At 44.9% G+C, this 17650-nt stretch overlaps 1 protein-coding gene across 1 annotated transcript; it reads right to left on the minus strand.

Annotated features, from left to right (window-relative positions):
* Positions 1–234: 234 nt before the first annotated feature.
* On the minus strand, positions 235–15926 carry LOC145335621 (uncharacterized). The gene is made up of 5 exons (XM_080181426.1): positions 15681–15926; positions 14993–15078; positions 10129–11039; positions 2031–2053; positions 235–1946 (listed from the first exon to the last, which is right to left on the minus strand). Exons 3-5 carry the CDS (start codon positions 10910–10912, stop codon positions 1212–1214), a joined length of 1542 nt encoding a protein of 513 aa, XP_080037552.1. The 5' UTR covers positions 10913–11039; positions 14993–15078; positions 15681–15926; the 3' UTR covers positions 235–1211.
* Between the last annotated feature and the right edge of the window lie 1724 nt (positions 15927–17650).

Consider the following 17650-nt stretch of genomic DNA (forward strand, 5'->3'; position numbering starts at 1 on the left):
GGTTATCAGAGGTAAATGGGAATGTGGGCTGTGGTTATGATCAGAACAGCAATGATCTTATTGAATAGTGGAGCAGGCTGAAGAGCTGAGCGGCCTACTCATAATTCACATGTTTGTACACGGGGAAGGAATATCAACATTAAAAAGACAGGACAATGGAAGGACCATTCAGAAGGAACTAACTTGTCTGAGATATTAAAAAGACAGGAAACTTTATTCAACATGAAGCTCATTTATTTTACTTGTATCCAGAACATTAAACCTATCTTGGTGTAGTATTTATTAACATCATTGGAAACAGACCCCAATAAACATAGTTCTGTGCTGGGTATGATTAACAGCAAAATGCAATCACTGCAGTTACTTATGAACTCATTGGTGTTTCACAGGTTTGATGGGTGATTCCCACACTTGGAGCAGGTCATGGGTCACCCCACACTGTGAATCGCTGATGAACAATGAGGTCTGACGATGTCTTGGACCCATTCCCACAGTGACAGCATCTGAACAGTCTCTCAGTGATGTGAACACGTTGACAGGATATTAAGTTCCCAGAACTTTTAAAGCACCTCCCAACAGTCGGGGCATTTAAAAGGTCTCTCCTCAGTGTGAACTCGCTGGTCTTTCCGCAGGCTGGAGGAATGACTGAATCTCACCCCACATTTGGGACAGGTGAGTGGCCTCTCCCCAGTGCGAATGCGCTGATGTACACTGAGGTCAGATGACCACCCGAACGCAGTCCCACAGTGAGAACATCTGAAAAGTCTCTCATCAGCGTGAACAGTTGATGCAGCATCAGCTCCCTGGAACTTTAAAAACACTTCACAGTTTGAACATTTAACAGGTCTCATCAGTGTGGATTCGCTGGTGTGTCTGCAAGTGGGATGTCTTAGTGGATGCTTTCCCACATGTGGAGCAGGTGAAATGTCTCTTCCCAGGGTTCAATTCCCATCTTGGATCTGTGCGTCTGGAGTTTTCACATTCTCCCTGTGTCAGCGTGGGTTTCCTCCAGGTGCTCCGGTTTCCTCTCTCAGTCTGAAAAACATCCTGGTTAGGTGCATTGACCCAAACAGGTTCCGAAGTGTGGTGACCAGGTGTATTCCACAGTAACTTCATTGCAGTGTTAATAAATTGTTGTGACTAATAAATAAAATTTACTTAAATATTGTTCAGTCCTTGACACAATTAACACCAAAATGCAATCACTGTAGTTACTTGTGAACTCGCTGGTGCTTCAGCAGATGTGATGACCGAGTGAATCCCTTCCCACACTGAGAGCAGGTGAACGGTCTCTCCCCAGTGTGAACTCGCTGGTGTACAGTAAGATGCGATGACCACCTGAACCCAGTCCCACAGTGAGAGCATCTGAATGGTCTCTCATCAGTATGTACACGTTGATGGGACCTCAACTCCCCAGAACTTTTAAAACTCTTCCCACAGTCCGAGCATTTAAATGGTCTCTCATCAGTGTGAACTCGCTGGTGTGTCAGCAGGTGCGAAGATGTAGTGAATCCCTTCCCACACGTAGAGCAGGTGAACGGCCTCTCCCCAGAGTGAACTCGCTGGTGTCTCAGTAGGTCAGATAACTGAATGAATCCCTTCCTGCACTTGGAGCAGGTGAATGGTCTCTCCCCAGAGTGAACTCGCTGGTGTATCACCAGACTGGATAACTGATTGAATCCCTTCCCACACTCAGAGCAGCTATATGGCTTCTCCCCGGTGTGAACTCGCTGATGTGTCATTAGGTGGGATGACTGAGTGAATCCCTTCCCGCACACGGAGCAAGTGAACGGTCGCTCTCCAGTGTGAACTCGCTGGTGTGTCAGTAGGTGGACCGACTGAGTGAATCCCTTCCCACAGCTGGAGCAGGTGAATGGTCTCTCTCCAGTGTGACACCGGCGATGAATGTCCAGCACTGACAGACAACTGAATCCCTTCCCACAATCCTCACATTTCCACAATTTCTCTTCATTGCGACTGTGCTTATGTTTCGATAGGTCAGATAATCGGCTGAAGCATCGTCCACACACGGAGCACGTATATGGTTTCTCTCTCATGTGAACAGTATTTTTTCCTTCCATATTCAAAACCTGATGACGTTCGGGTTATGGTAAATTAGGTGACTCTGTCAGATCTTGATGTGACGTTTGGTTTCAGTTTCAAATATTCTCCTTCTCATACCCTGTAAAATTGTTTTAAAATAGAAAAAACAAAGTGAGAGAGAACCCACCAAAGTGCGTTGTGAAATTCAGCTGAATGGATCTGGTCATTTGTGGGGTCGGCGCTAGGAAAAAGCGACCATTAAAATAGCTGGATTGTTGGAATAGTTCGACTGGTTCAGTAATGCCCTCAGGGAAAGGAACCTGTCATCCAGTCTGGGGCCAACTCAAGAATCAAGAAGAGAGAAAGTAGGATCAGGTGGCAGTAGTTACGGGATGCAGGAAAGAAGGCGAGGAATTTTACTTATTTACAACGTGAGCAGATATCTGGTAGAATTTTCCAAACTCACAACCTCCAGTATCTGAAAGGCCAGGGTGGCAGGTTTATTTTGACACCATCAGCTCCCTCCAAGTCACACAATATCCAGACTGGTCTAACATCCAGTATTGGATACAAAGAACAAAGAAAATTACAGCACAGGAACAGGCCCTTTATCCCGCCAAGCCTGCACTGACCATGCTGCCCAACTCAACTAAAATCCCTACTCTTACGGGGTCCACAATCTTCTATTCCCATCCTAAACCTTTTTTTTTTCAAGATGCCCCTTTAAAGTCACCAGCGTGTCTGCTATTCGTATTGTGCTATTTGCAGGGATGAACAGACATTATCTGTATTTGAATATTGGGAAGACTGACGACATTGTAGCGGGACTGAAGACAATCTCCACTCCATAGACTCTGACCTGATATCGTTCCCTGGCAAATGTCTGAGGCAGAACACACTGTTCACAAATTTGGTTTCATAATTTCCCCCAAACTGAGCTTCCAGGCAGGTTTCTGCATTAGTTAGTGGCTCACGAGCAGTGAGAGAGGCCTCATCCTGAGTGTGACGCAGTGAGCATATTTGCATCAAAGTACATAGGGTGAAAGAGACGCTCTTTGGCTTCCCATAACCTTTTCTCCCTTCAGAAAGTGGTCTTGCCCTGGTGCAGGGGGAGTGGCTGGTTATCTGGTAAATTTTTCAGCTGCTGTGAGGCTGCAGTGGGCAAAAGAAAATAACTGTGACATCACAGGAAGCTGGGAAGTTGAGAGACTGATAAGTGCTCAGCATAAGGAGCAGTGTGCAAAGAATTAGCATCTGGAATAAGGGAAAGCTGAGACCTATATAGTAAGGTAATACAGTGAATTAAAAAATAGAATAGATAAGACAAGAAAAGATAAGACATGGAAGAGCAGCTGAGGATGGTTGAATGTGTGTCAAGTAATAGGTAAAGAGTCACAAATATTAGCGTCCTGGACGAATATAAATGTATCTAATGCTGCCAGCTGCTGGCACATGAGCTCCGGGTTTCAAAGAGTGAATGGTTGTTGAAGTCCCTGTGATGCATGTGAGACTGAGAGCACAACAGATAGCTCATTCAGAAAGGTGGTCACAGCAGAGCCTAAGGGCCCGACATCCAGTCACCACATCCCAATCCAATATCTCTCCATATTACTGAGATCTCTGTTGCCGATTTCTTCTTAACTGAGTCCCATTCACTCACCTATCATCCTATCCTGACCTACTCATGAAACAGCAGCTCAATTTAAAATTGTCATCCTTGTGGAGGCATTAGTGGTTATCTTTCAGGAATCACTGGAGGTAGGGAGGGTACCAGAGGACTGGAAAGTAGCTAATGTAACACAGTGATCAGTGCTCCTTCCACTCACACTGTTAGCCACTTTAAGACTTGAACAGCAGGTTAGGTATAAAGATTTGCATTCTAACCAGTAATCTGTAAACTGTCTGTGCTTTATATGCTCTGTCTGAGGCCAGAACTCTCCATTCACCTGACGAAGGGGCTAACCCCGAAAGCTTGTGAGTCTATTATCAAATAAATCGGTTGGACTAAAACCTGGTGTTGTCAGACTTTTTACTGTGTTTACCCCAGTCCAACGCCGGCATATCCACATCATGACTGGCAGAAGACAGAGGGTGAGGATAAAGGAGTCTTTTTTCACGATGGCAGCCTATGACTAGTGGTGTGCCTCATGGGTCAGTGCTGGGACCACAATATACATTAATGATTTCGAGGAAGGAACTAAGGCACTGTTGCTAAGTTTGCAGATGATACAAAGATATGTAGAGGGACAGGTAGTAATGAGGAAGCGGGGAGGTTGCAGAAGGACTTGGACAGGTTAGGAGCCTGGGCAAGTAAGTGGCAGATGAAATAAAATGTGGAAAAGTGTGAGGTGATGCACTTTGGAATGAGGAATGGAGGCACAGACTATTTTCTAAATGGGAAAATGCTTACGGAATGACAAGCACAAAGGGACTTGGGAATCATTGTTCAAGATTCTTTTTAGGTTAACATGCAGGTTCAATCGGCAATTAGGAAGGCAAATGCAATGTTTGCATTCATGTTGAAAGGGCTAGAATACAAGAGCAGGGATGTACTTGAGGCTGTATAAGGCTCTGGTCAGACCCCATTTGGAATATTGCGAGCAGTTTTGGGCTGCATATCTAAGGAAGGATGTGCTGGCCTTGGAAAGGGTCCAGAGGAAGTTCACAAGGATGATCTCTGGAATGAAGAGCTTGTTGTATGAGGAACGGTTGAGGACTCTGGGTCTGTACTTGTTGAAGTTTAGAAGGATGAGGGGGGAATATTATTGAAACTTACAATGTTTCTGCGAGGCCTGGATAGAGTGGACGTGGAAAGGATATTTCCACTCCTAGGAAAAGCTAGAACCAAAGGGCACAACTTCAGGCTAAAGGGATGATGCTTTAAAACAGATGAGGAGGTGTTTCTTCAGCCAGAGAGTAGTGAATCAACGGAACACTTAGCTGCAGAAGGCTGGGAGACCAGGTCATTGAATGTTTTTAAGACAGAGATAGATAGGTTCTTGATTAATGTGGAGATCAGGGGTTATGGGGAAAAGGCAGGAGAATGGGAATGAGAAAAATATCAGCCATGATTGAATGGCGGAGCAGACTTGATGGGTCTAATTCTGCTCCTATGTCTTATGGGCTTATGGTTCTTTTCAAATCTCTCCACTATATTATTTTTCCCAGGTTCCAGTCTCTCACATATTTGGATCTTTTTCCACAAACACACTTGGATTCACAGAATCCCTACAGTGCAAGAACAGATCATTCAGTTCATCGAGTCTGCACCAAAGGCCTATCTCTGTAACCCCACATATTTACCCAGCTAATACCCCCAAATCTACACACCTTTGGATTAAGGAATGATTTTGCATGGCCAATCAACTTAACCCTGCACATCTTTGGACAGTGGGAAGCGTCTGGAGCACCCAGAGAAAACCCACACAGACACAAGGAGAATGTGCAAACTCCACACAGGCAGACAGTGACCCAAGCCGGGAATTGAACCCAGGTCCCTGGAGCTGTGAAGCAGCAGTGCTAACCACTGTGCTACCATGCCGCCCACAAGGGAGACAGATTGGATACAATGCAACACAAGCAGAAATTCGACAGAACCTCCTGAACCCTCAAACCTTCACCAGCTAGAAGGTTATGTGAACACCTAATCTCCAAGTTGCCATCAAAGCCACAACCTATAGTACAATCCTATCAAAGTGATTTCCCCCTCCTTATTTCTCAGTTCTACCCATATAGATTTAGTGGCTGGACCCTCGGATATATCCCCTCTCAGTACTGCCATGATGTTTTCCCTAATCAAAAGTGCAACTCCCCCTCCAATCTTACCTCCTGTTCTATCTTTCCAATAGCATCTGTACTCTGGCACATTGACCTGCCAGTCCTGTCCTCCCTTAGCCTTGTTTCAGTAATTGCTGTAATCTCCCAGTTCCACTTACCCATCCATGCCCTGAATTCATCTGCCTTGCCTGTCAGGACTCTTGCATTGAAATACATGCAGTTTAATCTGACAACTTTGTCTGCAAGAAGTGTGTCCAATTGCTGCTCCTCACAGACTGCATTATTCGGTTGGAGCAGCTGAAGGGAGCCAAGCACAATATAAATACAGATATAGTCCTTGCCTTAGACATACAGAGTTATTCTTCAGAAAGAGGCCCTTTGGCCCATCCAGTCTGCACTGAACACAATCCCATCCAGGCCCTACCCCCATATACCTACATATTTTACCCACTAATCCCTCTAACCAACGCATCTCAGTACACTAAGGGGTAATTTTAGCCTGGCCAATCAACCTAACCCCCACATCTTTGGACTGTAGGAGGAAACCGGAGAACCTGGAGGAAACCCACGCAGACACGAGGAGAATGTGCAAATGCCACACAGACGGTGACCCAAGCCGGGAATTGAACCCAGGTCCCTGGAGCTGTGAAGCAACAGTGCTAACCACGGCACCCCTACATCTCATCAATGAGACATTCTAACTCAAAAAGTGTGAAGCAGTTTGATGGACAAGTTGTTCCCACATTGTACCCTACAAAGATGGCGAGCACGCATGCGCTATTCAGCACATTGTACCCTACAAAGATGGCGAGCACGCATGCGCTATTCAGCACATTGCCCCTACAAAGATGGCGGCTTTCAATTCAGGTTCGAAACAGGGAGAAATCGGAGGCCGTGCTCGAAGGAAACGGGAGATCTGACAACTGGGAAATTATTTTTCAGGGTTCGCTGTTTAGGCAACATGTTTGCGAAGTCTCTCCGCCCACCCACGGGATTGACCACCCCCTCAGTTTCGTGTTTTTCTCCACTTACTTATTCCGCGTCCGACACTGAATCCTCCGCCCATCGCCATTACTCAGACTGCGCACGCTGCACTCCGCCCCTCATTCAATCCGATTGGTTGGAGGACCAGCCGCTCCCGCTGGGTCCTCCAGTCCCGCCCCCTCTCTTCCTATTGGCCTGGAGCTGCCGTCAATCAGCCGGGCATTGTGATGGTTTCAGATGATGGGGGGGGCGGGACGGGGCCACAGCCTCAGGCTGACTCGCTGATTATTCATGTGGAGATGCCGGCGTTGGACTGGGGTGAACACAGTAAGGCTCACAACACCAGGCTAAAGTCCAACAGGTTTATTTGGGAGCAAAAGCCACTAGCTTTCGGAACTGGCTGTTCCTTCGTCAGGTGGGTGGGAGATCTAATCACAAACAGGGCAGGTCTTTACATGCCCTGTTTGTGCTCAGAATTCCCACCCACCTAACAAAGGAACAGCCAGTTCCGAAAGCTCGTGGTATTTGCTGCAAATAAATCTGTTGGACTTTAACCTGGTGTCGAGAGATTTATTGCTGATTATCGGCAGCATTTTTTGTTTGGGAATTCGAGCTAGAGATAGATGGTCAATTTCCCTCTGTCCAGGACTGGGGATTCACTCATTATCATTGCATCTTTACAAGAGAAAGTCCCCACTTCAATTCCCATTGCAAACTGTGTGTTTCAAATTGCTACTAAGGAGGAATTACCAGTGAGTTTAGTTTCACACTAAACGTGAAAACTGGAAACACTCAGCAAGTCAAACAGATTCTATGGAGAGGGAAACAGAGAATGTTTCAGGGCCCTGACCTTTCGTAATAAACTGCAAGAGATTTAAATAGTTTGCAATCAAGGACAGAGTCAGCGGGCTGGAGGAGAGGAAGAAACAACAAACGGTCTTGGTACGATAGAAGGTTGGAGTGATTAAATGAAAAAGGGCATCATGGTACAACGTGTTAAGGGCTAGTGGAGAGTAAAAATTTGGAGGTAGTGGCACAGTGCTAGTAATCTACAAACCCAGGGTGATGCTGTGAGGACTTGGATTCAAATTCCATCATGAAAGATGGTGAAATTTTAATTCAATAAACTCTGGAATTTCATGTCCATTGCTAACTATGAAAGCATTGCCGATTGTTGTAAAACCTCATCTGGCTAATTTTAGGAAGGAAATCTGCTGCCCTTACCTGGTTTGGCCTACATGTGAGTCCACATACTGAGTGATTGTTGATTCTGAAATAGATAGCATGCCACTCAGTTCACAGGCATTTGGAATGGACAATAAATATTGGTCTAGCCAGCAACACCCACATCCCTTGAATGAATAATTAAAAAGAAAACTTGAGACTTTTTTTTAAACTTGCTGGGCTAGAGACTGTCATACAGAGTACTGTTTCTCCATTGTCCCTCTCTCCCCCATCATGAGCTTAAGGGAAAGGGAGGGCTTTTCAAAAGGAGTTTGTGTTAAGAGATGTTAAAATAAAGATTAAGAACACACAGCGTGTTTCATAAAACAAACTTTGTTAACTATCCAGCAACAGACTTAAATGAACATTATTTAGTCCTGAATGTGATTAACAAAAATTAATAATGACAGTTATTTGTGACCTCCTTGGTGCGTCAGAAAGGGATGACTGAGTGAGTCCTTTTCCACACTCAAAGCAGGTGAACAGTCTCTCCCGACTATGAATTCACTGACGTATAAATAGGATGGATGAGTCAATGAACCCCTTTACACACTCAGACAGGTGGATGTTCTCTCTCCAATGTGAAATTTGCAATATATCTGATCAAAGAAGAGCTGCTGTTTCTCTAGCTTGCATTGAGCTTGATTAGGACAGAGCAGGAATTTTAATAAATGTTTGCTCTTGCTGCTAAAATTAATTAGTGGTCCTGTGACTCTGTTCTTCCACATTTTCTAAAAACAAGTACAAGTACAAGTTACAGTCTTTGGACCCGGGATTCCTGTCCAGTTATAAACACCAACTGAGATCATTACAGAAGGGACATTGATTGTGGATACAAAGAAAGAGTCTGATTCCTCCTGCTGCAGACACATCCATATCACCGGGAACTAGTTCTCCTTAAACCTGTTTCGTCTCCCTTTGACCTGTTACCAAGGATTCTGATTGTCTCAAAGCTGATCTTAAGTTTGAATTCCTGATGTGCAATAACAAGAATCCTTTCAATGGGTGGGATTTTACAACCTCACTCGGGCGAGATTGTAAGATCCTGCTGGAGAACATTGGAGATTTCTGTTGTGGCATCCTCGCCCGTGCTGATTCCAGGATGGGCAAAGTGGTAGAGTGTGGGCAATGTCTTAGATTAGGTAATTTCACTGATAACCATCAGCGTCAATGTTCCAGCCTCTTAAAGAAGAGAAAGACGCCTGGACTGTATCTGCTCAGTCCGACAATTCATCCTTCATTCTCCTCCGATTCAGGTTCCTAAAGAGTTTCCAAAGATTCACAAAGCTGGAGACTGGGTTTTCTGGTTTGGTTCCTTCTCCATTTTCCCCACCTTCAATGGACAATATTTTCCAAAATCTCCTCTCAACGCTCTGCATTGCATCATGTCCAGGGATGAGGAAATTCAGTTTTGTGGAGAGGTTACAGAGACCAGGAATGTTCTCTTTAGTGCAAAGGAGATTAAGCAGACATTTTATGGAGCTGTTCAGAATGGTGGTGATGCACACTTTAATAAAACAGATTTCCACTGTTGAGGGTCAGTAACAAGAGGACTGGGATTGAAGATAACTAAAGACAGATTTGTATTTATATAGCACCTTTTTCAACTAGCAGGAGTTACAGTGAAGTCATAGTTATAATGTGTGCCAAATGGCTGACTTCTGTTCCTGCGTCTATTCCTTAGTTCCCTTGAAACGAGGCTAATCCCACATCAGAAATAACCAAGTAGATTGGTTTGCTTTTTACTAACAGCTAAAACTGTGCTGGAGATTAGTATCATCAGCAGAAACAGACAAAATAAACATAGTCCAGTCCTGGATGTGATTAAGATCAAAATCCAATCTCTGTATTTACTTGTGAACTTGCTGATATGTCAGCAGATGTGACCTAATGAACACCTTCCCACACTGGGAGCAGATGAATGGTTCCTTCCCTGTGTGAATTTGCTGGTGTGTTTCAGTGAGAATAGATGATCGCCTGAACTCACTCCCACAGTGAGAGCATTTGAAAGTCACTCGTCAGTGTGAACAAGTTGATGGGATACGAGTTCCCCTGAACTTTTAAAGCACTTCCCACAAGACGGGCATTTGAAAGGTCTCTCGGTGTGAATTTGTTGATGAGACTTCATATCCTTGGAACGTTTAAAACACTTCCCGCAGTCTGGACATTTAAAAGGTCTCTCATCAGTGTGAACTCGTTGATGTGACATCACATCCTTGGTACTTTTAAAGCACTTCCCACAGTCTGGGCATTTAAAAGGTCTTTCATCACTGTGAACTCGCTTGTGATTCAGCAGGTTGGAGGAAGAAGTGAATTTCTTCCCACATTTGGAGCAGGTGAACGGGTTATCCTCAGTGTGAACTCGCTGGTGTGTGAGCAGTTCTGTTGATGTAATGAACGCCTTCTCACACTCCGAGCAGGTGAATGGTCTCTCTCCAGAGTGAATTCGCTGGTGAATCAGGAGGTGAAATGACCGGCTGAATGTCTTCCCACACTCGGAGCAGGTGAATGGTCTCTCCCCAGTGTGAACTCGCTGGTGTGACATCAGGTGGGATGATGCAGTGAATCCCATCTTGCACACAGAGCAGGTGAACGGTCTCTCTCCAGTGTGAATTCGCTGGTGTCTCACCAGGTTGCCCAACTGAGTGAATCCCTTCCCACACTTGGAGCAGATGAAAGGTTGCTCTCCAGTGTGACACCGTCGATGAATATTCAGCTCAGACGGGGTAATGAATCCCTTCCCACAGTCCCCGCATTTCCATGGTTTGTTTCCAGTGTGGACGCGCATGTGTCTTGACAGGTCAGATGATCTGCTGAAGCCTCGTCCACATACAGAACACAGGTGCGGTTTCTCTCCACTCTGAACAGTGCTTTGTCCTTCCATGTTCAAAATCCGGTGATATTCAGGTTACGATAAATTGGGCTGACTCTGTCAGATCCTGATGTGTTACTTGGTTTTGGTTTTGGTTTCCCAACTGCAAATCCTCCCCTTCTAATATCCTGTGAAATTGCTTAAAACAGAAAAAAAAAATGGAGTGAGAGAGAATTCACAAAACCACAAAGGCAGCTTGTGAAACTGAACTGAATGAATCTGGTAATTGGTGGTGGCGCTGGACTGTTGTAAAACCCAACTTGACAATGATATCCTTCAGGGAAGGGAACCTGTCACATAGTGTGGACCTACACAAGACTGGGACTTCGATGTGTTGAGAGGGGCGGGTGTTAAGAGAGTTGGGAGCAGAAGAGGGGAAGCAGGGGAATTTTATGTATTTGAAATCAGACAGAAACTCCCAAATCCTCAGCCTCGACCATCTAAAAAGACCAGGTTTGCGTGTGTATGTGAACAGCATCAGATCCAAGTTACACACCATTCTGACTGGACAGAGTTCCAGTCCTGGATTAAGAGAAATTTCATTTAAATAGTGAGAAACATGAAGCCATTGTCTTCAGTTCACACTGCAAACTCCACCACATGGACACTGACACCAGCATATTCCCTGGTAACTGAGGCTGAATCAGAATGTTCCCAATCACGGTGAAGTATTTATTTTTAAAACTCAACTTTGCAGGGTCAGTGGGCTGAGCTTGCCAGTGTCATTTCTGATGGCTCTGGTCTGCCCTGTTTCAGCCCTTTTTATTGACTTAGCAGGAGTTCGATACAACTAAGTGGCTTGCTCTGTCATTCCAAAAGGCATTGCTGTTGGTCTGGAGTCACATGTGGGCCAGACTAGGTGAGGATGGCAAAGTTTTTCCTTAAACAATATTAATGAAACAGATGAGTGTTTATGACAACCAATAAGGGCTACTTGTTTATCAATAGACTTTCAATTTCATATATTTGTTCACATGAAAATAACATCACCTGTCATGGTAGGATGGAACTGGGTCTATAAGGATTTCTTGCTCATCACTGCACTGAGTGCTGCCGGGCTAAATGAGAGGGATTTTGGAGTTGGGTGGAAACAGGGAGTTAGATGAAACAGGCAGCAGAGGTCACAAGGGAGAGTGCTGATTGGTAAGTAGTAGGTCAGGTCACTCTTATCACTCTTTATAGTTTGAGATTGTGTTTGAAACCAGTAAGGGCTGGAATTGGTTGAACAAGGAGAAGGAAAGAAGGGCTTAATTAGTGCTAAATTTAATAACTACTTATTTTGAAGTGATTGATTAGTTAACATTACAAATGTCTGTCAGCGGGGTGCAGCGCTTCAACTGTGAGATGTCGGAGATCCATGATATTTCCAGCGTTTCGGATGGCTACATCTGCAGGAAATGCATCCAATTACAGCTCCTCACAGATCACGTGGTTCGGTTGCACCAGTTAGATGGACTTAGGAGCATGTGGGTGTAGTAAAATATCACAGACATGCGGTCACATCCAAGGTGCAGGCAGGTAGATGAGTGACTGCCAGAAAGGGCAGGCAGTAAGTGCAGGAATCCCCGTGGCTGCCCACCTCTCTAACAGGTATACAGCTCTGGATACTGTTGAAGTGGATGGCCTATCGGGGGAAACAAACGAGGCATTGCATTATTAACCAAGGAGACAGTTACTGCAGTCAGGTATCTTGGAGGGAACATCAAATAAAGTTTGGTAGGTAGAGATAAGGAAGAAAAAAGGGACAGCGACATTGCTAGACGTTTATTGTAGACCCCCAGATAGACAGCAGGAAATTGAAGAGCAAATGTGTGCGCAATTCAGAGAGGGGTGTAAAAAAAGTGTGTAATTATATTAGTGATTTCAGCTTGTCTAACATTAATTGGGATAGCCACCACGTTAAGGGCTTAGATGGAGTAGAGTTCTTAAATGTATACAAGAAAACTTCTCAGGTCAATACGTGGAGGATCCAACAAGGGAAGGAGCTGTACTGGACCCAATCCTGGGGAATGAAGCTGGACAGGTGGTTGATGTGTTGGTGGAGGAGCATTTTGGTGATAGTGACCACGACATGGTGGCACGGTAGCACAGTGGTTAGCACTGCTGCTTCACAGCTCCAGGGACCTGGGCTCAATTCCCAGCTTGGGTCACTGTCTGCGTGGGTTTCCTCCAGGTGTTCTGGTTTCCTCCCACAGTCCAAAGATGTGGTTGATTGGCTATGCTAAAAATTGCCCTTAGTGTCCTGAGGTGCGCAAGTCAGAGGGATTAGTGGGTAAATATGTAGGGATATGGGGGTAGGGCTGGGGTGGGATTGTGGTCGGTGCAGGCTCAATGGGCCGAATGGCCTCTTTCTGTACTATGAACATGGCTCAAGTCTGCCGACGACATAAAGATTGGTTGGGTGGTTAACAATGAGATTGAGTGTTTTAGGTTACAGGAAGATATAGACGAGATGGTAGAATGGACGGATGAGTGGCAGATAGAATTTAACCTGAAAGGAGTGTGAGGTGATGCACTTTGGAAGGAATAATTTGACAAGGAAGTATACTGGGAAAGGTTTGATGGTGGGAAGTTCTGAAGAACAAAGGAATCTTGGCATATTTGTCCGTAGATCTCGAAGGTGGAAACTCAGGTCAATAGGGTGGTGAAAATGGCATATTGCATACTCACTTTTATCAATTGGGGTATAGATTACAAAAACAGAGAGGTCATGATGGAGTTATATAGAACTTTGGTGAAACCACAGCTGGAGTACTGTGTGCAGTTCTGGTTGCCACATTATAGGAAGGATGTGAACGCACTGGAGGAGTTGCAGAGGGGATTTACCAGGATGCTGCCTGAGATGGAACATTTAAGTTATAAAGAGAGGTTGGATAGGCCTGGATTGTTTTTGTTGAAGCAGGGAAGACTGAGGGGCAACCTGACTGAAGTGTTCAAGATCATGAGGGGGATGGGCAAAGTGGATAAGGAGCAGCTGTTCCTCTTAGTTGAAGGTCAGTTACAAGGGGGCATAAGTTAAAAGAAAGGTGGGAGGTTTGAGGGAGGGATTTGAGGAAAAACCTTTTTACCCAGAGATTGTGACAGTCCGGAATGCACTGCCTGGGAAGGTGATGGATGTAGGATGCATTCTTTACAAAGTACCTCACCATAACATTCAAGGCTATGGGCCAAGTGCTGGTAAGTGGGGTTAGTTGGGCAGGTGAGGGCATTTCATGTGTTGGTGCAGGCTCAATGGGCCGAAGGGCCTCTTCTGCATTGTAGTATTCAGTGATTCTATGATCAATAGACTTTCAATTTCATACATTTGTTAATATGAAATTACACCACCTGCTGTGGTGAGATTAGAACCTGGGTCTCACCCCAAGATGACCTACCAACCACACAAAAAAATTAGAAGCATGGATAAGCCACTCAGCCCTTCAAGTCTGTTCTGCCATTCGTTTTAATCATGATTGATCATCAAATTCAATATCCTGATCTCCCTCTCCCCATATCCCTGATTCCTTTAGTCTCTAGAGCTATATCTAATTTCTTCTTGAAATAGGCTGTTTTAGCATCAACTATATGCTGTGGTAGTGAATTCAATACATTTGCCACTCTCTGGGTGAAAAAAATTTCCCCTCACCTCAATTCCAGAAAGTTTACCCATTAGCCTCAAAATACAATCCCTAGTTCTGGACTCCCCCAGCATTGGGAACATGATTTCTGAATCTCCCCACCTCTGCCATCTCCAAGAATAGGTTTCCATTTGTGAGGAGATTGAGACCATAACTTGAAATTATTCACAAAATACAGAGATATCCTCATGGGTATCTCTAAGATTTTAAAAACAAGACAAAAATCTTTTTAAAATGGCTGAGTCTGTATCAGCCAGTTTCACACATTCAACCCATGATAATCTTGAGTTTCTCTGAGCCTCTGCACTGAGTCCCATTCACTCACCCATCACTCTGTCCTCACTGACCTACACCTGGATAAACTGCAAATCAATTTAAAAAAAACACATCCTTCTTTTCAAATCCCTCCACCTCATTGCTCTTCCCTATTTCCAGCCACACAGATGTTTGAATCTTTTTCCACAGATAAACTTACATACAGGTTCTGATGAAGCAAGTTGGGTTCTGATTTGGATCTTCAGTTTGAGTTTCCACCTTCAAATACTGATCTTCAAATATATCCTGCAAAAAAAAAAGACATCACTGTCAGCCCCGGATAGAAACTGAGAAAGAAATAAACACTTCCCTCCTCAGTTTGTTGTGTGCAAATGCCCCCCCTTCCAATCCCCTGTGAAAAAAAAAGCCATCAGTGTAAGTCCAGGTTAGAAATACCCAAAGGAGAATCTCAGCAGATCTGGCGGCATCTGGAAAGGGAACATCTGGACTCCAAACGTCAGCTCTTTTCTCTCCTTACAGATGCTGCCACACCTGCTAAGATTTTCCAGCATTTTCCCTTTTAGTTTCAGATTCCAGCATCCCCAGTCATTTGCTTTCATGTAGAAATGCCCGACCTTCTCACCTCCCTTAACCTCAAGTTCTGGGCTCCCCCACCACTGGGAACATGATTTCTGAATCTCCCCACCTCTCCAAGAATAGGTTTCCATCTGTAAGGAGATTGGGACCTCAACTTAAAAGGTCAAACACACATTGATATCCTCGTAGATATCTCTAAAGTTTTTAAAAGCAAGACGAAGACCTTTTTTAAAATGGCTGAGTCTGTGTCAGACAGTTTCACACATTCAACCCATGGTCATCTTGAGTTGCACTGAGTCCCAGTCACTGACCTGGAGCATGCGCACTGCTGCCTGTTGCCGCTATCAAGATGGCGCTCCGTCACTCGGGGCCTCCAACTCAGGCCACTACCGCCCTAGGCCCCGATTGAACGCCGCGCCCAGCGGTTCTTATTCGGGTTTTGCGGCCTCCGCTGAGTGTTCACGAAGCCTCTCCACCCACTCCGCCACCGCCTTTTCCCCTTCCACAGCCGCCTGTTCAACTCCAGTTACGGAGCCCAAACGCTCCCCCTCTCTGTGGCAGACAACCACACTGCGCATGTGTGCCACCCCGGACACACTCTGCGCATGCCCCGCTTCAGAGCCCTGTGCATCTGCGCTGATGTTCTTGTTGTGAGAATAGGCAACTGTTCTTGTCCTCTTAGTCTTTTAGGGTCTTTCAGGTCAAACCAAACTGACAAACTCAAATTAAATTAGGACAACGTAAAAGGGGGCAGCTCCCCAAAAGGAAGGGGAACAGCCCAAACGAAAACAGAAGTACAAAGGAAACTTAAGACACATCAAATCAAAATGTGATTTTCAGGGTCTATAACGCACCCCAGCCCCTGTGGTGCCCAGCGGGCACGAAAGGAGGAACTGTTCTTGTTTACTGGGAATGCTGGGGAAGATAGCCATATCATCATAGAATCCCTACGCTGCAGAAGGAGGTCATTCGGACCGTCGAGTCTGCACCGATAAGCAATCCCACCCTATCCCCGTAGCCCCACATATTTACCCCACTAATCCCTCTAACCTATGCATCCCAGTACACTAAGGGGCAATTTTAGCACGGCCAATCAGCTTAACCGCACATCTTTGAACTGTGGGAGGAAATCGGAGCACCTGGAGGAAACCCACACAGAAATGGGGAGGATGTGCAAACTCCACACAGACAATGACCTAAGCTGGGAATCGAACCCAGAGCTGTGAGGCAGTAGTGCTGACCACTGTGTTGCCCACCGTGCCTACCATTGAAGGATGCTGTTGTCCAATATAAAAATATTCTTTGCAATCATAGGATCAAAGTACAAAATTATCAAAATAACTAACGCACCAACCAAAAGTGCACAGGTGCCTTAGTTCTGTCCTGGGTGTAATAAACAGCAGAACAAACCTCTACAGTGTAATTTGAACTCATGGGAGTCTCAGCTGGTGCCATGCACAAGTGATTATTTTTCTCTTGAGGTGGCACATTTAAACTATGTCTTGACAATAAGAATACACTGACTGTAGATCAGTCAGATCAAGTAGATCAAATCATTTAAACTTTTAAAACTGAAATGTTAATAGTTGGAGAAACTGAATAAATCCCTTTGCACATGCTCAGAATGTGAATGGTCTCTGGTGTGACTGCGCTGTTGTGTCAGTAAATGGGATGACACAGTGAATCTCTTTCCCCTTTCAGCTGGTGAGCATTGTTGTCATGGTGAAAATTTGTCACCGTGTTTCCAATTTATTCATGGAACTCAATCCCTCTTGTGATGGCTTCCACATTCATAATACTCTCCAGGTAAATAAAAATGAAATACTGCAGGTCCTGGACATCTGAAATAACAATAGGAAATGCCATAAATGCTCAGTTGATCTAATGTTGAGTGTAGAGACAGAGAAACACACTTTCTTATGCTTTTCAGTTTCATTCATGAGTGGAAATACGTTTCATTTGTTGATCCTGTCACCCATCTGAAAGGTCACAATCAGATCAGGATTTCCCTTATTCCCCAGCGAAAACATGTTCAGCCTGTCCAATCCTTCCTTGACGGCCATGTGTGAGATTACGTTGGTCCTCACAATGCCACAGAAACACAGCACTGCAAAGCGAACCAACACATTTTCAAAACAAAAGGAAAAGTTTGTGATTGAAAACAAGGCAGGATTAAGAACATAAGAAATAGGAGCAGGAGTAGGCCATCTAGCCCTTTGAGCCTGCCCCACCATTCAATAAGATCATGGCTGATCTGAAGTGGATCAGTTCCACTTTTCTG

The sequence above is a fragment of the Carcharhinus amblyrhynchos genome, unplaced genomic scaffold, assembly GCF_965287045.1.
Source record: "Carcharhinus amblyrhynchos unplaced genomic scaffold, sCarAmb.v2.hapA scaffold_39, whole genome shotgun sequence".
Taxonomy (NCBI): Eukaryota; Metazoa; Chordata; class Chondrichthyes; order Carcharhiniformes; family Carcharhinidae; genus Carcharhinus; species Carcharhinus amblyrhynchos.